This window comes from Dermochelys coriacea, chromosome 22 (genome assembly GCF_009764565.3).
Source record: "Dermochelys coriacea isolate rDerCor1 chromosome 22, rDerCor1.pri.v4, whole genome shotgun sequence".
Lineage (NCBI taxonomy): Eukaryota > Metazoa > Chordata > Testudines > Dermochelyidae > Dermochelys > Dermochelys coriacea.
The window spans coordinates 3,202,533-3,227,963 of NC_050089.1; the positions used below are offsets into that span (position 1 = coordinate 3,202,533).

Below are 25,431 nucleotides of genomic sequence, written 5' to 3' on the forward strand. Positions count from 1 at the left end.
TTATGTGCTAGTGGTGGTTACTTGGTAATGACACCGCTTGGTAATGTTGTTTAAAAAGTAGCCATTGTAACCTTGGTGTAAGGTGTCCGATTGCCCGCTCTTTCTATGGGACAGGAGGCAGCCCAGGAAGTCATGGCAAGGTTTTTAAAGATATATAGGCATCTAGAGGGATTTTCAGAAGCACCACAATGGGAAGCTAGGCGCTCAGTGCAACTTTTCAACCCCTGGTGTGGGAGTTAGGCTCCTAGATGCTTTTGAAAATCCCACTGTGTCTTTAGGCATCTCAATACCTTTAAAAATCTGGACCAGGCTGCCTTTCATGCTGCTAATGTGTCTTGTCCCTGGCGGAGTGGGCCCACCGATCGGTTTGGCAAGTAGTTAGATCTCTATGGCCCACCCAGGCCTTCGGCTCTCTGAGGAGACTGCCGTTGGAGAGGCCAGATGTGGTGACTTTGGGATGTGGACATCAGTGCACTAAGAGCGGCACTGAGACTGCCCCCAGCTCATTGCTCATAGGCCACTGGACAGACCTGAGGGGAGAGACCATTTTAGATGACTGCTGATCTGGGCCAGATTCTAACTGAAGAACAGCTCTACAATCCTTGGAAGTTCCACCTTGAATTCTGTATCCTGTGATGGGCACGCCTGAGCAAATCCAGGCCAGCGTAGCCCTGAGTATGCACTCAAGCCAACCCTTACTAAAATTCACTGGGGTTTGGTTTTGAACTGTTTGTGCACCTGAAGCCGAGGGAAGCTCATTCAGAATTGCTCTGGCTTTCCCCAGATCACTTTCCCAGTCGTCTGTGATCAGCTTGCGAAGGCGCTCAGGGCATTTGTACTTTTTATTGTGTAAATATGAAATAGGTTTTGAGTTACAGAAGTAGCAATAAATAAATCCGAGCTCAGGAGACCACAGCCTGGGTTTCTTTTCTCTGATTTAAAATCTGTTCAGCAACTTATAGTTTCATGAAATTTTCCAGCCAGTTGTAAACCCTCAGCCTTGGGGAGAATGTGAAGGCATTGCCAAGTTTGAGCAAGGACTGTTGATTGGCAAGCGGGCCGCAGAGGGCAAAGAGACCCCTCATTAAGCTAGAGAGGGAGCCTCAGGCGCTGCTCCTACAGCCAGTGTCTTAGGCTAAAAAATTTGGGAGCCACTGGTGTAGCATAAATATTTGCTGACTCTGTAGCCCAGTGTCAGAACTGATCACGAGTTCCCCTCCAATTCCATTTGAGTGTAACCTGCAGGTGCTGGCTCTGGAAGGGCCAGGTTCACAAAAGAGATGGGTAATTTACATCCCCCTGCAACCTCTGCCTTCCCTCTGGGAGGAGAGGGAGTTCCAGGCATTTATTCCACATCCCTTCCCATGTGGTTGAGGGTGGGCAGCTTTCGTGGGTCAGTGGGGTGTAAGATTTTATAGGTGCCCTGCTGTTTGAAGCTGCTGCGGTGATGTGCAGAATGGGGACATGCTGCAGCTGTTCAGGTCAGGCCTCCTTTTGTTGTGCCCTAATGGAGTGGAGATGGTGACTTCTCTCTGTTGCTGCAAACTCCCCTCCCAGGTCACTGTTTCACCTCCAGAGCTCCCTAGGTGGATTCGCACCAGCAAAAACCTGAGCTCAGTCTGGCCAAAAGAAAACATGGGGATTCTAGACTGACCACCGGATGTGTGTATCCACGTCCGGATACATGACTGTTTTCTGTGCAGCACTGTTGTATTAATTTTATTCATCTGATTGGTGACAGTTGGAGAGCTGTTCCCTTGGAATTGGTTGCATAAATCCAGGCTGCTGTTTTTGCCATTGTGTGTAAAAATATTTTCACCTATGTGTTCCCTTCCGGCCTTTGCTGGAAATATGCACTCTCTGTTTTATCAACTGATTATCTTCAGCATCCGGGTTCTGTGAACCTTTCTTGATGCAAATGAGCAGCATGAGCTCTAGGGCATAGTGTTCCTGTGATATTTATGCAAATCGCCCACTACCTTGGAAGTAATTTCTGAAATCTGTTACCGTGTTGTTGGTTAAAAATGAGAAACAATTAGCCAGTGACAGGATGGAACTTAGATTTAGTCTCCTGATTATAACATTGTAAACATGTTTATTTCCAGAGATAAAAACCACAGTGGTGTATCCAGCCACCGAGAAACACCTTCAGAAATATCTGCGCCAAGATGTGCATCTCATCCACGAGACTGGGGAGGATTACAAGAACATTACGCTGCCCTTTATACAATCCCAGAGCTTCAGCATCCAGGTATGGTAGGTTCTTGCCTCTGCGGCCCTGTATTATCTAGGGCATCCAGCTGTTTTCCTAAGACAGTCTGTGAGGGTGAGCCTTTTGGACGATGGCATAGTCCCCTATGTTCTAGTTTGTGTGGTACTGGCTGCCGAGTTTGAATATATAAGACCAGATTCCAGTCTGGATGGGATTAGTGTGGATTCGGAATAACTCTGAAGTTAAGGAGGGGGAAAAGGTTGATACACCCAAGATCTTGCAGTACTGGTTGGCTGCTTGTCAGTTTGTCAGACATCATTTGTTCAGCCCAGGTTTGGTTGCCCTTGGCTTTTAATCCATAGAATATTTCCCTAGCTTGGTAGTTACCTTGAATTTGAAATTTCTGTATACAGTCTCTCTCTCAGTAACTTCTGATGTCTCTTTTTCTTTCACCAACTTGCTAGCTGTGCACATGGGAGCACATATTGTTGATGATGTTTAAATTGCAAAGTGTGAGACAAGCTTAATGATGTCAAGACAAGCAGATGCCCATCGTGCTCTTCAGATAAACAAACCAGAAATAAAAAATTGTCTTTGAGCCAAATATCTACATGACAACTTGAATTTGTGGGAGTCTTAGGAGCAGAAGCAGCACCCTGCTGCCTTTGTCAGCTTGCGCTGATATGCACAGGCGAGCTCTTGAAAATATCTGATCATGAGCTCCTCTCTCGCAGGCTCAGATCCTGGGGCTCAGCTCAAGGGTAGATTAATTGTGATATCTCCTCCTTTCTGGCCGCCTTCCCCATTTTCCCTCTTACCACTCCCTCTTCCTTCACCTCCATCATTGGTACAAAAGTTTCTCATCTGTTTCCTCTTCTAACTTCTCCACCTGCTTCATTGATCCCATCCCATCTCCTGATCTCCCTCAACTCCACTCTCATGCCTACTTTCATTTTAACCTCCCACTCCCCTCAGGTTCTTTCTCTTCATGGTGCAAATATGCACATTTTCTTCCATCTTTCAAAAAACCGAACCACATCTTAGCCCCTCTTGCCTCTCCAGCTATTTCATCTCCAAGCTCATTGAACATGCTGTCTGGAGTTCCTCTCCTCTGATTCCAGTCTAGGCCCTCTACAATCCAACTCCTTCCCTCTTCACCCCTCTAGCCAAACTTGATAATGCCCTCTTCCGGGCCAAAGCTCAGAACCAATATTCTATCCTCCTCTTGATTTGTCAGCTGTTTGATACCATTGACATGCTTTTCTTCTTGATATCTCGTTCTCCTTTGGCTTTCTTGACTCTGTCCTCTCCTAGTTCTCCTCCTACTTCTCTACTCCCCCCTTCAGTGTGTCCTTTGCAGGATCCTCCTCATCCCCTCCAGCTTTCAGGGCAGGGGGGGTTTTCACAGGACTCTGTCCTTGGTCCCTTCTCCTCTCCCTCTGCACCTGATCTCTGAGTAATCTCATCTGCAAACTTAAATTCAACTATAGTCTGTGTCGATGACTCTCACATCTGCTTCTCTGTGCTGGGTTTCTCTCCTGTGTCTAAACTCAAACCTTGCCCTGTATCTCTGACATGTTCTCATGGATTTCCAGCCGTCAGCTTAAGATCAATGTAGCTAAATCTGAGCCCTGATTTATACTACAAACTGATGTCGGTATAACTATGTTGCTCAGGAATGTGGAAAATCCACTCCCCTGAGCGCAGTTATTACTGACCTAACTCCCTGTGTAGACAGCACTATGTTGACAGGAGGGCTTCTCCTGTTGACATAGCTACTGCCTCTCGGGGAAGTAGAGTCCCTACACCAATGGGAGAAGCTCTCCTGTCAGTGTAAGTAGCATCTTCACTAAGTGCTACAGCACTGTAAGTGTTGATAAGTGAGCTTTAATCTTTCCCTCTAAGCCTCTCCCCTACCTCCTTTCACATTCACCATGGACACCACCATCATCCTCCCTGTCGCTCAAGACCATAACCTAGGCATCATCTTCATCTTAACCTGGATGCGAGTCTCTAGAGAGGGCTATGTCTAAATCTTGCCAATTCTGCCTGCATAATACTGATGTAAACTTTGCCCCTTTCTTTGCAACTCTTCACGGCTTCCTCTTTCTCTAGCATACCAAACGCAAATGACTTGTATTCTCTCAAAGGCCCTTTCCTTAAAACTCTTTCCTGTGATGCCTACAAAAAACTTGACGAATGGTTAGGCTGCTGGTGTGCTGAAACCACGTCCCATCATATTGACTGATATTGCCACACTGTTTCTTTGTACTCCTCTCTATCTGTATCCAGCTGTTGTCCCTTGTCCCTGACCTAGAGAGCTTACAGCCTATCTTTTTGTACTGTGTTTGTACAGCGCCTAGCACTGTCAGGTCGTGATCTGTGCTCCCTGTGCAATACGGATAATAATTGAGTTCTTGAAGTTTACTGTGTCAGGCTCGTTCAGATGAGGCCCTAAACACCTGTGCTGTGGCTGGACACTGAAATCCCCCTAACCTTTTCATGAGACAGGGTTTGCTGTGATGGCCTGTCCAAAACCTCTCATCATCCCTCCAGTGAGGTAGTTTGCTGCCCAGTGGGTCGTTGCCACCCTCTGTTCGAGAGGTGGCTGCCTTTTAAGGTTTTTTGGGACCTTTCGGAAAGAAATGTGAGGCATTGTAATCCTTCTCCTTGATTTGCTTCATCGCAAAACATTGTTGGTCCTTTATGTTACTATTTCGAAACAAGCTGTGAACCTCTGAGTTTATAACTTACTATTAGAATATTTTTTGTGGAAAAATTCAGTCCTGTGCTGGGATGATGGTCGCCAGGGCAGAGAAATACTGTCTTGTGTATCCACAAACCCATCACTTTGGATGATTTCTGTCTTCTTCAGATTTTTTTTGGGGGGGGGAGGGTCACTTTGGAGCAAGGGTTTGTTTGTTCTCCTTTCTTACCCACCTTCTGACTGAACAGCCCCACTTGCAATCACACTTCTGAGCTTCACAGGGTCGAGGAAAACAATTCTACTAGTCTGCTGGGACCAGCTTATGCTGATTGCACAGAAGTAGGAGTAATTATTCTGGAAACGCAACATTGACTCTAATTAGGTAATATTTGTGTAGGGCTTTGAAAAGTGCATTAAAAGTGAGGATAGTAATTAACTCCTGTCTAATCTGAACAGCAGCTGATATAAAATCAAAACCAGCCCCCAATCCAAACTATTCCTAACCCTCTTTGCTGCAGCCTCCATGCATTTTCCTTTGTGAAGTTGCCTGGGTTAATTCCTGATGAGGGAGTTGCATGCCTTGCTATAGGACCACAGGTGAGGGTCCACTGAGGCAATACGTTAGAAATAACCTCTCTCTAAAGCAATGGTTCCCAAACTGGGGTTTGCAAAATGTTACCGGGGGTTCTCGGGGGAAAAAATTCCCTAATGGCGGGCAGAGTTGTCCATAGGGACCCTGAGCAGCACAGGGCCAGTGGCCTGGAGCCCCTGGGCTTCCAAGAGCTAAGCAGATCAAAGCAAACATACCTATCACACTGAGGGGATTTAAACTTCAAGACTGCTTATAAGAATGGAAAGGGAGATGGATTTTTTTTGCTGTTTTTAAAATTAAATAGGTAGCTTGTTTTGTTTTTAAAATTATTATGAAGAACAAATTTAAGCTTTGTTCTAATGTGCGTTGTTTGCCTGGACTGGTCAAGACCTGAATGATTGTGTAGGAGGAACTCTTTGAGTTGGCTTCTTAAATACCTTCCTGCTGTTTCACCTCTGGTACTACTTGACTAAACACAGGAGTCTTGTCTTACAACAGGCTTATTCAAAGTGATACAGGCTACAATAGTGAGATCTTGGAAGAGTGTTGCCGTTTTCATAATGTAATAAAAATCCGGTAATGATAAATATTAATTAATAAATAGTGTGTAATAAGCATGACATAAACAAATTTTATATTTCCAAGATCACTGCTTTTATAATTTATGCTCAGGTAAGGGAGAAAATCTCTGGAAATGCTCATTTTTAGGAGGGGGTTTGCGAGACTTTACATTTTAGTGAAAGGGGTTCACAGGTTGTTAAAGTTTGGGAACCACTGCTCTAAAGTGCTGATCTCTCTTTGGGATGCTGGGGCTCGATCAGTGTTGTACCTGGTTCCCAGGGTAGCCAGGGGTGTTGTCCATGTTTCTCTACTACCCTCCGCAGCACTGAAGCAGTTAAGAACAGGGTAGCTGTTGTGATGTTTCTTTTCTAATCATTTACAGCTGAACATGGCTGGGCTTCTTTGCATCTGAGAGAGGCCACTTTGTAGGCTGCAATGTGCTCTCAATTACTCTCCTGTCTCATATCCTTTTGTTTGCTACAGTTTTCAGCTCTCACGCCAGCATCATCAAACTGCACCACCAATCATCTACAATAGGCATTTATTAGCGGGGAGAAAACAAGAGGATGTTTGTGTAGATTACTGTACCTTTCTAAAGCAAAGGTTTCAGAGTAGCAGCCGTGTTAGTCTGTATCCGCAAAAAGAACAGGTGTTAAAGCTCACTCTGGAGCTCACAAAAGCTTTTGCTCAATAAATTTGTTAGTCTCGAAGGTGCCACAAGTGCTCCTTTTCTTTTTTCTAAAGCAAACATTTTTCTCCATGTCTTTACTCTGACAGCTGTAAGCATCCTGGACTTGGCTGCTGTTGACACTACACTAGGATTAACCCTCTCTGTTGTGACCATTTGAACTGTATATATTCTAGTCTGCACTCGTGAGTTGTACTGTCCTCCTGGGAAAGCAGAGTAACCAAGGCACATCTGATGGTCTATCTCAAGTAAACTGGGAGAGGTCCCCCAACATAGTTTTATTATACTGTATACCCTAGCCATCCACTTTTCATACTGCAGTCTCTCATCCTCTTCTTTCTCCTGTTGAAACCAGCAGAGCAGACAAAATAAGAAGGGTGTAAAAAAATTACTTTCCATCCTTCGGAAAACAGTCTGTTTTCCACTTTAGTCTCCATCCTTCCAGACAGAAGAATCTTGAATCCAAGGCGTGGACAATTTTAGAGCAATGTCCCCATTGTAGCTGCACTAATTGTCTCTGGACAGGCATCTTCTAGTGTCTAATGCAAGTAGACTAACAATGATCAGCTGATCCCCTTTTAATCACACAGGACCACCTTGTTTTCCAATGTAGACTAGTAGGAGTTTGATAGGGCAGAATTGTGGCTTCAAAATGACTAAAATGGATCTTCAGCTGCCAACCCAACTCTGCTACGTACCTTACCTGCCTTTTTAAAGAGGCAGTTAATGCTGAGGGCATCACCTAGGAACCCAAGAAAATGTTTGCAGCAATTCACTTAGAAGAAACCAAGCCCCAGATATAATTTCTAAAAAGATGTTTTTAAATTCTGCGAGCTGCAGTCTAGGAGAGATATACATCAGTGATGGGGAGCTGACAGTGTTGCTTTTGACAATTCCTTATAAACCTACTGGAATTCAAAGCAAGAGAATCCAAACGTGGTTGAATGGCTTGTTCCTCTTCTAAGTGTCACTGAGCTTTACAGGCATGAATTCAGGAAGAAAAATGGATTTGACCCATTTTATAGGTGGGAAAACTGAGCCACAGGGGATGACTTACCCAGCAAGTCTTTGCAGAACTAGGATAGAATCCAGGAGTTTGAACTCCCCCTTGCTTGCTCAGCCTATTTAACAGACACTATCTGTTGCAAAAAAAGAAATGGAGCGATATTTAGAACAAATGCACAGTAGCCACCTACAGTTGTATGAGGGCTAGCAAGGTGATGCAAAGTTTGAGAATCTTTTCAATACAATACTGCAAACAGTGTCTTCATCTGCAGATTGTAAAGCACTTTCCAAAGGCACGCAAGTCTCTCTCATCCTTGTTTTACAGATGGGGGAAATTGTTGCACAGAGGGAGGAAGTGACTTTCCCCAGGTCACACAGGAAGGCATTGGCAGAACAGAAATAGAACCCAGATCTCCTGGGTTGAAGCCAGGTACTATAACCACTGAACAACACTGCTGCAAGAGGCATCCCTAGAGGCTGCGTTTCTGACAGTAGTACAGAGGCTAGAACCCCAGTGCAGGTGGGCAGATGGCTTCCTCCCTTCTGAGTGTGAGCTGAGGAATGCCAGAGTCTCAATCCCCAGACAGCACAAAGATAACCTACCAGGTCTGCCTTTCACAAGCATCTGTCCCCACATCCACAAGCTTTCTACTCTGCCTTCAGTTCCTGTCCTCTTCCTTTTCCTCAGCAGGAATCTAGGCACCTCCAAACACTGCTGTCCTTCGACAGTAGTGCCCCAGAAGGAGGCATTCCTCTGCACTATCTAGGGCCCTGTATCCCTTCTGAGAAGCAGGGTCTTGCCAGACAGAAAGTCAAATAATATAAGTGGAGCTGTTAAGGATGGTGTAGTTGCTGAGAGGAGAAATGTGAATGGCCAGAGCAAGTCATTAAAGTTCTTAAATCAGCAAGCAGAGGCTCCAGCTTTGAAGACCATGCAGAACCAGGAGGTTGTGCTTAAGTTGAGCTGGAAATCCTGGTGGGTTACCTCGGCTCTCAAACTAGTGCTGGTTCTCCCAAGCCTCCTCCAAAGGTATGGACCCTCTGGCTTGTTTCCCCCCTTTGGGAGCTACGCACATGTGAATAAGTAACACGCACTCTGCAAAGGAATTTCTAAAACACACACACACACACTCTCTCTCTCTCTCTCTCTCTAAGATGCCACAAGAGAGATACAGATCTATGGGAAAAAACACACATGCGCAAATCCCTGCCTCAGTTTCCTCCCCAATCCAAGAACCTGTAACATTTGATCAGTGGCTTTGGTGAATGTCTTTTCAGGGGGTCCAGGATTCCTCCTCTTCTTCTACTTAACCTTATCTGCTTCTGGCTCTGGCCTTGCTCCAGCAAGTCCTTTTTATAAAGTTCCAGCCTCCTTAGTCAGATGCTTTAGCTCCTCCTCAGTTGATCCATTGCTTGGTTACAAGCCTATCAGGTGGAACAGGTTCTCCTGGGCAGTGACCAGCTCATTGTTTTGGAATCTTTCATCTCAATGAAAGATCATCCATGTTAATAGCTTTCCTTTTTTAGCTCTCTGCTAGGTGTAGGAATTTCTCCTGACTCCACCTTGGAGGTTCCAGCATAAGATGTAAGGTAAAAGGCAAATGTGTAGGCATCATGTGGTCTTACACTCAGAATGGCATTCACAAAACAAAATGGAGTTTGCAGATTGATTTAGGCCATGTCTACACTTGGAGCATTTGAGCAGTGTAGCTATATCAGTATACTATCCTGGAAAAGCGCTCCTGTATGGACACAATTTATACCAGCACAAGGGCGCTTGGATCTGTTTAGCTTATCCCAGTCCACATGAATGAAATAAGCTATACTGTGAAAAGCACAGGAAGTAGTGCCAGCACAGCTGTGTTCGAAAGGGATCACCCTTCCTCACACTCAATGTAGCTGTACTGGCCGATGTTTGTCGTGTGCCATAGATTCACGCAGACTTATTAAACTGACCCAGAAGCTTTTCTTCTTCTGACAGTCTCGTAGAAAGCATGTGTACAGTATAAGGGTATGAAAGGTACCCTATAGAGCCCCAAATTGTATCTGTTGCCTTAAGCTCTGCAGTTTTGAAGTGGGGAGTGGCCGGCTTACTTGAAAGGTGACATTAGAATGGCACTAGCAGTGGGGTCTAGTCCCCAAGGTTGCAGGCCAGTTTCTCTTGCCGTCATACGGGTTAATCGGCATTGGGAGACCAATCTAATGGATTTGTCTGAGCATGTATCCCTTGCTCCTCACTGTGGTATGGAATGCCTTAGGCACTTGTCTTATTAAACCGCTGAAGGGTTTCATTTTGAAATGGTACCCTTCTTTGACTGATTAAAGCAATGCAGCAGTAGGATGGGATTGGCTTACCAGGACCCCAATCTAGAGGCAGTGTTTGGTGGTCATTAAAACTGCTGACTGGGGATGTGAAGACTCCTGGCATCTGTACTCAGCTCTGCTGTTGACTCCCTGTGGTTAAAGCAGATGCCAGGGTCTAGACTTGGGCGTGCCATTGTGTTAACTTCTTTGGAATGGGCCCAGAGAGTCAATGGTGTTAACACAACCCCCACAATACAACACAACAGTTAAAGTTGGTTCAGGGTTTCAAGTATAGCGACCTTGACCTGCGCAGTCCCATGGCAAAATCACCATTAAAAATCTTTTAAACTTTTTATTAAAGATACAGAAAAAGAAGGAAAAACAGTTATTGAAATGTAAAGTTATTAAATAAGGCTTTCCTTTTAACCGATAGCTCTTACTCCCTTTCGCTTCAGCTGTAAAGAATTTTTATAAGGGAAAACCCCCGTCTTCACAGTCAGTTAAATGGTATTAAAGATGGTGAAAACTGTCCTTTTCAGGAGGGAAAAAGAGATGTTCGCTGAGCTGGCCTGGTGCTGTTTTTGCTGTTGTTGTTAAAGTCTAATCCTGCTTCCTTTAAAATGAAATGAGACAAACATACACACAAAGGGAAAGAAAAGCATAGCAAAGGTAGAAAATGCAGCTTCTGTCTGTGAAGCTCTCACTTACAGCCTCACTACTGGAGGAACACAGGTACAGCATATGGGTCTTCTCAACCACTCCAAGATCTGGCAAACCTCAGACTATGTAGGCATTATTTGTAGTTGCCTTTCCAGTAATAGGTGCACAGCACTGCAAAATATGCAGCTTTGGCTGGCTAAGCCAGACGCTTGTTAAACAGGAGGCAAAAAAAGAGAGCAATTGGAAAGAGAAGAAATAAAGCGGAGAAGGAAAAGGACACATGAAAGAGCAGGTGACAGCAGGATCCAAAGTCTCTCATGCCAGGTGGTGTTTGGGATTTAGCTGGAGCTGTTGGAGGTGGCAATGATCCCTGGGTCGCTGTCTCTGGCCCAGTCAGGTCAAGAAACTTTTCAGGATCAGGATGATGAAGGTCCAGTAGTGTCACGAGGCCCCAGGAGTTGCTGGGGTGGCAGCCATGATGCCAAACCTTGCTTCGTTTGGTTCACCCATTTCCAAGCAGCCTCTAGGATTTTTTAAGGCACTGAAAAAGGAATGGTGGGAAGAATAGCCCATCCCCTCATTATTTTGTCCACCACTTAAGTCCAATTTCCATACACAACAAATTTTGGTCCATTGGTTTCTGGTCCCCCAATCCTTCTGTGTACCAGATGATCTTAATGTAGTCCTTGAGTTATATCAGCAAACCTTTTTGTTTGGACTAATGGAGTTTCCCTTTTGTACTTTTCCCCAGCAACAATTGTTATCGTGACTGGAACGGTGATTTTATAAACTTGTAGCCATTTTTCCACAGCTCACAATTGGGGTAGGCCTGTCAGGCCCCAATTATTACAACAGTGCTATTCCCAGCTCTGACTTGCTCTCAGTCTTGGGAGGACCCGTCACTTCTGTGTGCCTCTGTTTCCTCCTCTATAAAATGTGGATAATGCCTCATTGGTAGAAGTTGAGATGCTGGTGACAAGATCTATGGTCCTTGTATAAAACACAATAAAAGGGCATGGTGGTATCTCCTCTGCTAGGATCTCAGATTATTTTTAGCTCTCTCTTCTCAGTAAGGTGGCTGCTCAGCTGTAGTTATGAGGACTTACTGTTTTTGAATGCAGTTCACATTTTGTGAACCATGGAATTAATCCCATGTCGTGTTGGCTGGGAACTGGGAGGAAGGATGAGGCTCAGCAGATACCACCATGTGTCCCATGATCAGTTTCCTGGGACTGCAGGGAATCTCAGGCCTTGGTGGATCATAGGACTTGAAGGGACCTCAAAAGGTCTTCTAGTCCAGTCCTCTGCGCTCAAGGCAGGACTATGTAAAAGTAGACCATCCCAGGCAAGTGTTTGTCTAACCAGTTCTTAAAAACCTCCAATGATGGAGATTCCACAACCTCCCTTAGATAATTTGTTCCAGTGCTTAGCTACCCTGATAGGAAGTTTTTCCTAATGTCCAACCTAAACCTCCATGACTGCAATTTGAGCCCATTGCTTCTTGTCCAGTCCTCAGAGGTTAATGAGAATAATTTTTTCCCCTCCTCCTTGTAACAACCTTTTATGTACTTGAAAACTGTTACCATGTCCGTGTCCTTCCCCCCCCACATCTTCTCTGCTCTAGACTAAACAAACCCAATTTTTTCAATATTCCCTCATAGGTCATGTTTTCTAGACCTTTAATCATTTTTGTTGCTGTCCTCTGGACTTTTTCCAATTTGTCCACGTCATTCCTGAAATCTGGCACCCAGAACTGGGCACAGTACTCCAGCTGAGGCCTTATCAGTGCAGAGAAGAATGGAAGAATTACTTTTCGTGTTTTGCTTACAGCAGTCCTGCTAATACAGCCCAGAATGATGTTTTTTTTTTTGCAAGTATTACACTGTTGACTCATATTTAGCTTGTGATCCGTTATAACTGCCAGATCCCTTTCCACAGTACTCCTTCCTAGGCAGTTATTTCCCATTTTGTATGTGTGCAATTGATTGTTCTTTCCTAAGTGGAGTACTTTGCAATTCATAGAATCATAGAAGATTAGGGTTGGAAGAGACCTCAGGAGGTATCTAATCCAACCTCCTGCTCAAAGCAGGACCAACCCCAGCTAAATCATCCCAGCCAGGGCTTTCTCAAACCTGGCCTTAAAAACCTCTTTGTCCTTGCTGATTTCATCCTATTTACTTCTGAACATTTCTCCAGTTATCCAGGTCATTTTGAATTTTAATCCTATCCTCCAAAGCACTTGCAACCCCTCCCAGCTTGGTATAATCTGAAAACTTTATACATGGACTCTCTATGCCATCCAAATCATTGATGAAGATATTGACCAGAACCAGACCCAGGACCGATCCCTGCAGGATCCCATTCAATATGCCCTCCTGGACTGGGAACCCCTGATAACTACTCTTGGGGAATGGTTTTCCAACCAGTTATACATCCACCTTCTAGTAGCTCCATCTAGGCTGTATTTCCCTAGTTTGTTTATGAGGTCATGCGAGACAGTATCAAAAGCCATTGTAGCGTGGTGAGACTCACTAGTGTGGCACCTACTGCTGGTCATCTGGGAATTAGCTCTTTCCAGCTTTTGGAGTGCCCTCTGTCTTGCCTACCGCTGGCCCTGTGTCCCTCCTGGATCCCGGTGCCCCTTTCCCTCAGGGTTCTGCCCCAGCAGTACCCCCACTCTGGGTCTCCCCTCCCAGGAGAACCCCCATCCTCTAAACCCAGCTTGCCTCAGTGGCTACTGCCAGTCATCATTCAGCCCCCTTTCCCTGGGGCAGACTGCAGTCTGTAAAAGAGTCCACTGGCAAGGGGGTAGGACCTGCTGCCTTTGCCTATTCCCAGGTTGCCCCTCTGCAGCCCTACTACCTTTCTGGGCCTTTACCAAGGCCTGCAGCCTGGCAGTTTACCAGGCTGGAGCTCCCCTGCTCCCTTTGCCCTTCCCCAGCACTGCTCTGCTTAAGGTATCTCACTCTCAGGCAGCTAGCCCTTCCTGCTCCAGGGCTAGAGTGAGACTCTTCAGCTTCTGGCCCACAGCCCTCTTATAAGGGCCAGCTGTGGCCTGATTGGGGTGCGGCCCCAGCTGTGGCTGCTTCCCCCAATCAACCTAGCTGTTCCCAGCCACAGCTCTCCAGGGCTGCTTTTAACCCCTTCAGGGCCGGAGTGGGGTGGCCACCCCGCTATGCCATACTAAAGTCAAGATCCCTGCTTTGCTAGCTCTGCCTCTGAGCTGAGTCTTGCTGTGATGAGATCCCAGCTCCCTTTTTAAAGCACCGTTCTTATTACAGATTATTTACTGAAGGTAAACAAGCAAAACCACTACGGAGTCATTTAGCAAAACACAGAACAAGCGTGCGCGCACGTACCATATTGCAAACCTCCTTAAAGAGAAATTAATGGGAATGACCATGGCATAAAACGTTGACCATGGATATTAGCACTAACAGAACCTGTCTTCCCTGTGAAACTGACTGTGTTAAAGCATGGTGGCTTAACATGGGGGAAGACCAGCTGTGTTATAACCATTTGGTATAGCCTGGGAGGATGGATCAAAATTTGTTTAAAGCCAGGGCGAATGCACTTTTTCTTCTTTTTTTTTTTTTAACCTGGTTATAAAATAGGTTGGTCCAGCCACATAGGCAGGAGCAAACCATAATTTAACACACAACATGTTCTGGGCAACTGGCAGTCTTTTGAATTATTATTGTGGGAGCCCCAATCAGAATCAGAGCCCCATTGTGGTTACATGCTGTAAAACTCATAGTAAGAGAAGAGTGCCTGTTCCAAACACCTTAGAGAACGTTCACACAGCAAAGACAAATCCACGGCTGGCCCATGCCTGCTGACTCAGGCTCATGTGGCTCAGCCTGAGGGGCTGTTTCATTGCTGCAGGTTCCTAGAGCCTGGGCTCCTGCCCCAGCCCAGAACATGAGCCCAAGTTGGGTAGAATGGGCCAGCCACGGGTGTCTGTTGCTGTGTAGACATACCCTTAGTCTCATTTAATACCCTAGATAAACTCTTCCCCAGCCATATTAAACAGCTGTGCTTCAGCAGTATCTGTTTCATAGCATCGATGATCCTGTCAGGGACAGTTCTTTCAAAGCTTTCTCACACAGGAATGTAGCATTGCTATAGCTGGATTAAACCATCTAAGTCTAGTATCACATCTCCAGCAGTGGGTCAATACTTAATAGAATCATAGAAACGTAGGGCTGGAAGTGACTTCAGCAGGTCATCTAATCCATTCCCTTGTGCTGAGGCAGGACCAAGCAAACCTAGACCATCCATGGCAGGTTTTTGTCTAATCAATCCTAAAAACCTCCAGTGGGGTGATTGCATGACCTCCCTAGGTAACCTGTTCGAATTATCCTTACAGTTAGAATGTTTGTTTTTCCTTACATCTAACCTAAATCTCCCTCAATGGTTCAGAGGAAAGCAAAAATCTCCCATAACTCATCTAGTCCATTGTGCAATTATGTACATATGTGAAAAATTCCCTCCTGACCTCTCTAGTGATCAGCTGATGGGCCTGGATCATATTTGATTATTTCATGGATAATTAACTACAAATGTTATTGGCCATAAAATTATTTGGTCCTTTTTAAATCCAAGTGCAGCTTCCATTGCAGTGAATCAGAATTAATCTAAGATCTTGAAGTGAAGGATGCAGCATTTGTTTGTTTGCTGTCTTATAAATTGCGTATTTCTTTCTTCCAGTGGGTGTATAATATCCTGGAGAAGAAGGCCGAGGCTGATCGAATAATCCACGAAAACCCTGAGTCTTCCAATGGTTTCATTCTCATTCCAGATTTTAAGTGGAATCAGAAACAGGTTAGCTTCTCATTTGATCCTCTAGCTCTTTAAAGGGACAATGTCTGTTTCGAAGTAACACACAAGAAGCCTCCTTAGCTGTATTTTTAACAACACTTGCGATTATTAAAACTGCAGGTTTTAAAAATTACATATACTGTTATCGTTAATGGTGTTGTTAGTTAATTATGTATCATTAATGTAACACTATGTTTCGCTCTGCTTGACAATGAGAACAGACTGGCCAGTTTCACTTTTGTTTAGTGACTTACTAGTAGCTTCACTTTCTGGTCCTTTTCAGAGTAACAGCCGTTTTAGTCTGTATTCGCAAAAAGAAAAGGAGTACTTGTGGCACCTTAGAGACTAACAAATTTATTTGAGCATAAGCTTTCATGAGCTACAGCTCACTTCATCGGATGCATTCGGTGGAAAATACAGTGGGGAGATTTATATACACACACACACAGAGAACATGAAACAATGGGTTTTATCATACACACTGTAAGGAGAGTGATCACTTAAGATAAGCCATCACCAGCAGGAGGGGGGGGGGAAGGAGGAAAACCTTTCATGGTGACAAGCAAGGTGGGCCATTTCCAGCAGTTAACAAGAATGTCTGAGGAACAGTGGGGGGGTGGGGTGGGGGGGAGAAATAACAGGGGGAAATAGTTTTACTTTGTGTAATGACTCATCCACTCCCAGTCTCTATTCAAGCCTAAGTTAATTGTATCCAGTTTGCAAATTAATTCCAATTCAGCAGTCTCTCGCTGGAGTCTGTTTTTGAAGTTTTTTTTGTTGAAGGATAGCCACTCTCAGGTCTGTAATCAAGTGACCGAGAGATGAAGTGTTCTCCGACTGGTTTTTGAATGTTATAATTCTGGATGTCTGATTTGTGTCCATTTATTCTTTTACGTAGAGACTGTCCAGTTTGGCCAATGTACATGGCAGAGGGGCATTGCTGGCACATGATGGCATATATCACATTGGTAGATGCACAGGTGAACGAGCCTCTGATAGTGTGGCTGATGTGATTAGGCCCTATGATGGTGTCCCCTGAATAGATATGTGGACAGAGTTGGCAACAGGCTTTGTTGCAAGGATAGGTTCCTGGGTTAGTAGTTCTGTTGTGTGGTGTGTGGTTGCTAGTGAGTATTTGCTTCAGATTGGGGGGGGGGTGTCTGTAAGCAAGGACTGGCCTGTCTCCCAAGATCTGTGAGAGTGATGGGTCGTTCTTCAGGATAGGTTGTAGATCCTTGATGATGCGTTGGAGAGGTTTTAGTTGGGGGCTGAAGGTGATGGCTAGTTCTGTTATTTTCTTTGTTGGGCCTGTCCTTTAGTAGGTGACTTCTGGGTACTCTTCTGGCTCTGTCAATCTGTTTCTTCACTTCAGTAGGTGGGTATTGTAGTAGTAGGAATGCATGATAGAGATCTTGTAGGTGTTTGTCTCTGTCTGAGGGGTTGGAGCAAATGCGGTTATATCGTAGCGCTTGGCTGTAGACAATGGATCATGTGGTGTGATCTGGATGAAAGCTAGAGGCATGTAGGTAGGAATAGCGGTCAGTAGGTTTTCCGATATAGGGTGGTGTTTATGTGACCATCGCTTATTAGCACCGTAGTGTCCAGGAAGTGGATCTCTTGTGTGGACTGGTCCAGGCTGAGGTTGATGGTGGGATGGAAATTGTTGAAATCATGGTGGAAATTCCTCAAGGGCTTCTTTTCCATGGGTCCAGATGATGAAGATGTTATCAATGTAGCGCAAGTAGAGTAGGGGCATTAGGGGACGAGAGCTGAGGAAGCGTTGTTCTAAGTCAGCCATAAAAATGTTGGCATATTGTGGGGCCATGCGGGTACCCATCGCAGTGCCGCTGATTTGAAGGTATACATTATCTCCAAATGTGAAATAGTTATGGGTGAGGACAAAGTCATAAGTTCAGCCACCAGGTTAGCCGTGACATTATCGGGGATACTGTTCCTGACGGCTTGTAGTCCATCTTTGTGTGGAGTGTTGGTGTAGAGGGCTTCTACATCCATAGTAGCTAAGATGGTGTTTTTAGGAAGATCACCGATGGATTGTAGTTTCCCCAGGAAGTCAGTGGTGTCTCAAAGATAGCTGGGAGTGCTGGTAATGTAGAGCCTGAGGAGGGAGTCTACATAGCCAAACAATCCTGCTGTCAGGGTGCCAATGCTGAGATGATGGGGCGTCCAGGATTTCCAGGTTTATTGGATCTTGGGCAGCAGATAGAATACCCCAGGTCGGGGCTCCAGGGGTGTGTCTGTGCGGATTTGTTCTTGGTGCTTTTTTCAGGGAGTTTCTTGAGCAAATGTTGTAGTTTCTTTGTAACCCTCAGAGGGTAATGGCTTGTAGAAAGTGGTGCTGGAGAGCTGCCTAGTAGCCTCATGTTCATATTCCGACCTATTCATGATGATGACAGCACCTCCTTTGTCAGCCTTTTTGATTATGATGTCAGAGTTGTTTCTGAGGCTGTGGATGGCACTGTGTTCAACCAACGGCTGAGGTTATGGGGCAAGCGATGCTGCTTTTCCACAATTTCAGCCCGTGCACGTCGACAGAAGCACTCTATGTAGAAGTCCAGTCTGCTGTTTCGACCTTCAAGAGGAGTCCACCCAGAATCCTTCTTTTTGTAGTGTTGGTAGGAAGTGTTGCCCCTCCACCCCCATGAACATGATACAGTTCTGTGGTGACCTAGAATCCTATTTTCGACGTCTCCGAATCAAGGAATATTTCCAACACACCTCTGACCAACATATTAACCCACAGAGACCTTCCTTCTTCTAGAGTGCTTAACTATTTGCGCTTGCATCAAGGTTACTGTCATAGCTTGTATTACACAGTCACCTCATAAGCAACTACTTAACCCCTTACTGGAATGATACTCCTTCTTCTTCACATCTTGACATTCACAGATCTTAGTACAGCCTATAATCCTTAACGTAGTGGTTCTTAACTCACATTTTTTGCTCTTATACCAATATGCTTAATGTGGTACTTTGTGGTCTAAAAACTGCAAGACCTGGGACCAAATAAATGGAGTTTAAGCCCTAAAACTCAAAATAACAAGACTCCAAGGTTGTAGTCCTGGCTCCATATAAATCCTTGGCAAAACTCCCATTCATTTCAGTGGAGCCAGGATTTTGCCTTGGGTTTCTGATCCTCAGAACATTTAACTAGGCTAAATTGGGGAAGGCTTTCTATTGTTCCACTTTATAAAATATATGGACCAGGACTGAAACTAACTCTGAGCACTCTGAGTTAATGCTGCAAAATAACTTTATACTCTTATATTCAAGTGTGATCCAGCAAATAGTGCACTAGACTGGGAGTCAGGAGATCCTATTTCTGACGTCTTCACTGAGTTGCTGTGCAACATTGGGCAAAACACTTAATCTCTGTGTCTTGGTCTTCACCATCTGTAAAAGGAGAATAGTGATACTTATCCAACTTTGACAAGTGCTTTGAGATCTCAGGATGAAAAGTGCTATTTATAATTAACCATCCCCCCCTCCCCTGGTGAAAATATTTCATCTAGGAATTCCAAAAAGCATGAATTCTAGTTCTCTAGAACGGAAACATGTGACTCCAGCCAGGATTAGAAGTGCTGATACGAGTTCTTCTACACCAGTGGTTTTCAACCAGGGGTCCAGGGCCCCCTAGGGGGCCTTGAGCAGTTTCAGAGGGGCCTCCAATCAAGGCCAGCATTAGAGTCGCTGGGGCCCAGGGCAGAAAGCCGAAGCCCCACCGCGTGGGCCTGAAGCCCAGGTCCCTGAGCCCCGCCACCCGGGGCTGAAGCCTGAGCAATGTAGCTTCGTGGGGGGGCCCTGTCGCATGGGGCCCCAGGCAGTTGCCCTTCTTGCTACTCCCTAATGCTGACTCTGGCTTTTATATGCAGAAAACCAGTTATTGCGGCACAGGTGGGCCGTAGAGTTTTTATAGCATGTTGGGGGGCCTCAGAAAGAAAAAGGTTGAGAACCTCTGCTCTAGAGAAATTAGTTTGTCAGCATCATTGGAACCAATTCAGATATTTAGGCCACGTGTTACCTAGATTGTATTGTTTTCCTTGTTTCCTACTCCTTCATTTAAAAAACCAAGCAGAAGGCCAAGCAGTGTGAGCCCTTCCATTTCATTGCCAAATATTGGCAGGCGTAAAATACCGCTCGTTCCCACAGGTCTCCACTGTCTTTAAAACTACGGGATAATCTGTTTGGTTTCTTTAATGCAAATTCTGTCTTCTGGCCTCTGCTCTTTTTGGATGCTAGAAAGGAGCACGAGAGCTGTTAGAAAGCTTGAGGCTAGTATAGGACGTCGGACCCTTTCTGCTCAGTGATCTGCACGTGCGGAAGTTGTCGGTAACAGAGCAGCTGCTGAGATTTAAAAACCCATAGAATATGTGTAAAGGCTGCCTTACTTAATGATTCACTGAGGCAACAAAAAGATCAAGGAAGTTGTTTAGACTCCATCTCCAGTATCTAGATCCCCCCAGGATTCATAGCTGCTCCCTGCAGCTGAGAGCCTATACAGGAAGAGTGATGAACACTTGGTCTTTGGCCCCATATGAACCAGGGATTGGTCCCTGGCTGTGAATGGCTTTGAACAAGCATGGGGCCATTTGGAGTCAGGTTCATCCCATGTGTATTGGTGCCTTAGGCAAGCCATTTTTGTCTTGCCTTTCCTCACTACCGCACTACCTCCCAGGGCCTTCAAAGTGGACACCTCATAATGTCCACTCCCTGGGTTCCCCCAGGGCCAGTTTCCACCTGCTTTCCTCTCACTAGAGCACTTGTGTTCTCACTTGCTTTCTGCCCAGTTGGACAGCCTCCTCCTAATGCATATTTTGGGGATGAACTCCAAAAGTTCTTGGGCTTGCGGCCCCCCTCTTTTATTTAAAATTGGGGATAACACTTGCCTGCTTTGCATGGGGTATTGTGAAGTTTAGTTTCATTAATATCTGCAAGACACCTGGGGATCCTTGGGTGGAAGTCGCTTTAGCATCGCAAATTGCCCTCAAATTTTTAGGACACTGTTGGCATTAGACAAATGATAAATTATTTTATTTTGAGACAATGCGGCTTCAACAGGGATATCCCCTAAGAAGTGGGAGGAAAAGAATAGAGTCAGGACAAAGAAAACACGCATCATAGAGCCTTTTTTACAAACTTCAGTGCATGCATGCTCTCTTGCAGTCAGCAGGTTACATATGCAGTTCATAGTCTTGCCCCCAGAAAGAGCAGAATTATGTACTTCAGATCAGGTGACTTGTGGGAAGTTCAGGGATGTGCAGTCAGGAGAGAATATCTAGGGGAAGATAGAGATCCGGTGTAAATAAATTACAGTTTGAAAAACACCGAATGAGTTGGAGTCCAGTGCATCTCGAGTCCTACAAGGAGTATATCGCATTAAACTTGCTATCTGTCATAACAACCATTCAGCAGTGATCCTTCAAAGCACTCATCTGTTCTGAACTGTCTGATTTTGATTCATCCGATCAGCACACTCGGCAGGCTCCATCCCAGAGCCTTAGGCACTAGATTAAATTACATCATCTCCACATGGCTCCCAAGCTGTCAAAGCATTTCTCGAGCTAGGATTTAGAAGCCTGCTCAGCAGGGTCCTGTTCCACTAACGTATCACTTTAATTGAGGATGACGCACGGGTAGATTTTAATTATTTCAGGCTGGTGGATTGCAGCAGGAATTCTTGTTTGTTTGTTTACTCTTTGAAATTGTTCTGAATGTCGGTGACCTCAATAAAGTGAACAGAAGATGCTAGCGTTCCTCGCTGTCAAAATGTGAAATCTGCACAATCGTTTCTTCTTTTCTTTTCTCTCTCCCCCCCCCCCCACGTAAATAATGCAATGGAGGTGATGCTCTTGCTGGATATCTACAACTATGATTTCAGGCTTCAGCATCTGCAAGGGCTTGTGTCTTCCAAAACATTGTATGCTCTGTGTGTAAAGAGAAGACTGGAGCTGTTTGTGCAGTGTACATTTTGCATGACCTTTTCCCACAATGTGGGCATGCAGTGTGCTGGCTATTGCTCTGCTGGAGAGAATTAGACCTGCCCAGTTGTGTGTAATCGTGTCTTTCTCTAGCAGCTGGGGACCCACAGAGTTTATAAGCCCTAGTATGATAACAGATAACGGGCAGGTTCCATGGTTAAGGCGTTTGGGCTTTACACAGGTTGCGTTCTCTCCTAGCTGACATCTATAAAGCCTAAGCGGTTATAGGGCCAGTTTCTTAATGGTGCCGCTGCATTGACTTCAGTGAGACCACACCGGTTAACATTAGCTGGGAATCTGGACCACAGCATGCTCTATAAAGAATGGTTACAAACTCCTTGTGGCCACTGATTTATTACACGTCTGCATGACTATCTTTGCTCTGACCACTCACCAAGGTCGGCAAGTGGGCAGAGCTACAGACCTCCCTGTATAATTGTAACTTTCAAATTGAAATTGTGGGTGAGGTTCTGTTCCAGCCCAGTGATGTCAGGGAAATGGGAATTCCCACATGGACAAGCTGAGTTTTCCAAGTATTTGAACTAGTGAAGGAAGTGTCTCTAATTATCCACTTCAGCTGCTGAGGTTTGGATTAGAAGGCTCTTCTCCAGGATCACCAGGCCATATATAATGGGAGTAAATTGATACCTAGGAAATACAGTAGTTGGTTTTTTGGCCTGCATGGAGGAATGCGTTTTAGTTAAACATGCTGCTAAAAGCCTGTTTTAGATCTCTCTAACCATTCACTTCTTCTCAAACCCACAAGGGCCCTGCGGCATTGCCTGAAATGTTTTACATTACATCATCCAGAGCCTTTTTAGCAATAGGCTTATTTATTTCAAACAGCAACATACAGATGTTGTTCTAAGGAGAAGAGAGAGATTTGCTTTGTGTCTGTAGTCCAGGTCCAATAGGGATCCCAGGGTGATTTTAATAAGCCTCAATAATATGCTGTCTTATCTAGGAGCTATAAAGTGAACCCACTGAGCTAACTAGGTCAGCCTGAGAATGCTAAATAAATGTCGAGAAATGAAAATCACTTTGTGCCTTGGAAACGAAAAGATGTGATTGGAAGTGTCATGCTTTGGGTGTCTGAGCAGGCATCCTGAGAGCCATATTCTCAAATAAACTGCTCTTTCCGAATAGCCAGGTGGAATTATTTTAACAGCGAAAAGGCAGAGAGGATCTTAGACATCTAAATTATTTGTTCTATATACACATGTTGTGAACGTACCTAAGAGAGTAGTTAACTCAGTACAAGGAGCACAAGCTGTCGAACCCTATAGAAAGGGAATGTTTGCATACATGAAGGATTACACTTTGGAAGCATGGGGCAGCTGATAGAATGTGCTACAAAAGCTGTGTTCTGTAAAGGTTTGTCATCCCATGGCAGAAAACATGCAGAATATAGATGGAGTTTTAGGTATGGCTCTACATGGGCCCCCAATTTCAGCTGCGGTCTCGCAATGCTGATGGAATACCAATAATAATTAATAATAGTATGTATGTATGTTCTGACAAATCAGAACTTTACAACTGATTTTATGACCAGTACAGCCCTTGAAACTCAATAAGAATCTTCGCAAAAAGAAAAGGAGTACTTGTGGCACCTTAGAGACTAACAAATTTATTAGAGCATAAGCTTTCGTGAGCTACAGCTCACTTCATCGGATGCATTCGGAAGCTGTAGCTCACGAAAGCTTATGCTCTAATAAATTTGTTAGTCTCTAAGGTGCCACAAGTACTCCTTTTCTTTTTGCGAATACAGACTAACACGGCTGCTACTCTGAAATAAGAATCTTGAGAGAACATCTGTGTATTTGCGTTACCCTGTATGTAATACCTAGCCAAAAGATTTTTGTTTCTTTCCCTTTATAATGACTTGGTCCATAAGGGTGATCAAATGTTTGTTTCACCAAGTACCTTGGGGCAATGCTGGAAGCCTGGCTGATCATCTTCTGTAGATGAGATGTAGCTCACTGCACTGGTATTGTGAATTGACTCATTAATTCTTGAGAGATGAGTTATTTAAAGAACCAGAGTGATTGGAAACTGGCCCAATTTGTAATATTCAAGCAGAAACACATGAGACCTTTCCATTTTGAAATAAAAAGTTACGCTTTTGCCCTTTTGAATTCTTAGAAAAATCTCCTTAACCTCTGTTCAGGGGGACACGTTGCGCTCTCGTCCTGCAGGGAGACAATGCTTCGAGCAAGTGGCTGGGAATCTAGGCTCCTGACTTCTATTTTCAGTTCTCCCATTGCCTCACTCTGGCTTTGGGCAAGTTTATGTCTAGTTTTACCCAGCTGTAAAAAGGCAGTCATTGTGACACTCTATATCTTGCACCCCCCATGTTCATCCTTATAATATGATTGTGTGGTGTCCAATGCAAAGTTTATTATGTCGTGTGTCTTCGGAAGGCTCATGATGCACTGAGCATTGTTGTTATAGTAATGTTGTAGGTTGTAATTTCATGTATATAGTTATGAGGCTGAAAATGTGTCCTCATGGCTTAAAAGAAGCCCGGGCAAAACTCTCCAGGAACAGAGGGGCAGTTTACATCTCATCAAGCATGTATGGGACAAATCCAGCCCAGCCTCACAGAACTGGGAGTTGGTCCTGCTTTGAGCAGGGGTTTGGACTAGATGACCTCCTGAGGTCCCTTCCAATCCTGATATTCTATGATTCTGTGAACAAAGGACACTGGCCTAGGCAGCAACAAATGATCTGTTGGACTCTCCAGTGAGTCATCCCCCTTTCCTTGGCCAGTTTGGGACTACGATGAGGTAATGTTCACCTGACCCTGAAGCGGGAGCAAAGCCCAAGAGAGAAGAAAGAACATGATAAAAGGGAGAGACGTTTGCAGTGCTCTTCCTCTCTCTTCCACCTCCATCTACAGACATCACCACCCAGCGACTGAAGCGCTGATCAAAGGGGAGAGCCTGGCTGAAGGGCAACCAGTCAGCCCAGAGGTGGGCAAACTATAGCCCGCAGGCCACATCCGGCCTATGGGACCATCCTGCCCAGCCCTTGAGCTCCCCACCGGGGAGGCTAACCCCTGGCCCCTCCCCTGTTGTCACGCCGCCGCGTGGGCAGCGCTCTGCGCGGCGGGGTTGCACGCTCCTGCAGGGCAACACGGCAGCATATCTGGTCCAGCCGGGCAGTGTGGCTGCCAGACATGCTGTTCTGAGGGGCATGGTAAGGGAGCTGGGGTGAGGCATCCTGGGGGGCAGTCAGGGAGCAGGGGGCGGTTGGATAGGTGTGGGAGTCCCAGGGGGCGGTTGGATGGGGTGAAGGTTCAGGGCGGGGGAAGTCAGGAGACAGCAAGTGGGGGAGGGTTGGATAGGCCTGGGAGTCCCAGTGGGCCTGTCAGGGATGGGGGTGTGGATAGGAGTCAGGGCAGTCAGGGGACGGGAGCGGGGGGGTTGGATAAGGGGTTGGGTCCTGGAAGGGGGCAGTTAGGGGTGGGAGGTCCCAGGAGGGGGCAGTCAGGGGACAAGGAGCAGGGGGGGTTGGATGGGTGGGGAGTTCTGAGGGGGGCATTCAGGGAAGGGGAAGTGGGAGGGGGCGGATAGGGGGTGGGGGTCAGGCTGTTTGGGGAGACACAGCCTTCCCTACCGGGCCCTCCATACAGTTTTGCAACCCCAGTGTGGCCCTTGGGACACTGCAAGATGGAGGTTCCTAGGGTTGTGTCTGGGACTGGAGATATTGGCTAGTGTCATTCGGTTGCAAGTAGCTGGGAGCAGCTTACATGCCAGAGGCTGTGCGTGACCAGCCCAGGAGTGGGGTTCTCCCAGAAGAGCAGGGTAAGGCTGGCTCCCAGAGTCAAGGATTGGAGTGACCTAGCAGATCACCGGTCCTGATAACACCAGAGGGGAACGTCAC

General features: G+C 45.5%; 1 protein-coding gene across 1 annotated transcript in view; it reads left to right on the forward strand.

The window, feature by feature from the left end:
- DCPS (decapping enzyme, scavenger) overlaps window positions 1–25,431 on the forward strand; it is a 77,914-nt gene that overhangs the window by 46,806 nt on the left and 5,677 nt on the right. The window contains exons 3-4 of the mRNA XM_038380988.2: window positions 2,106–2,251; window positions 15,440–15,553. Coding sequence (XP_038236916.2) covers window positions 2,106–2,251; window positions 15,440–15,553 — 260 coding nt within the window. The remainder of the gene's footprint in view (window positions 1–2,105; window positions 2,252–15,439; window positions 15,554–25,431) is intronic.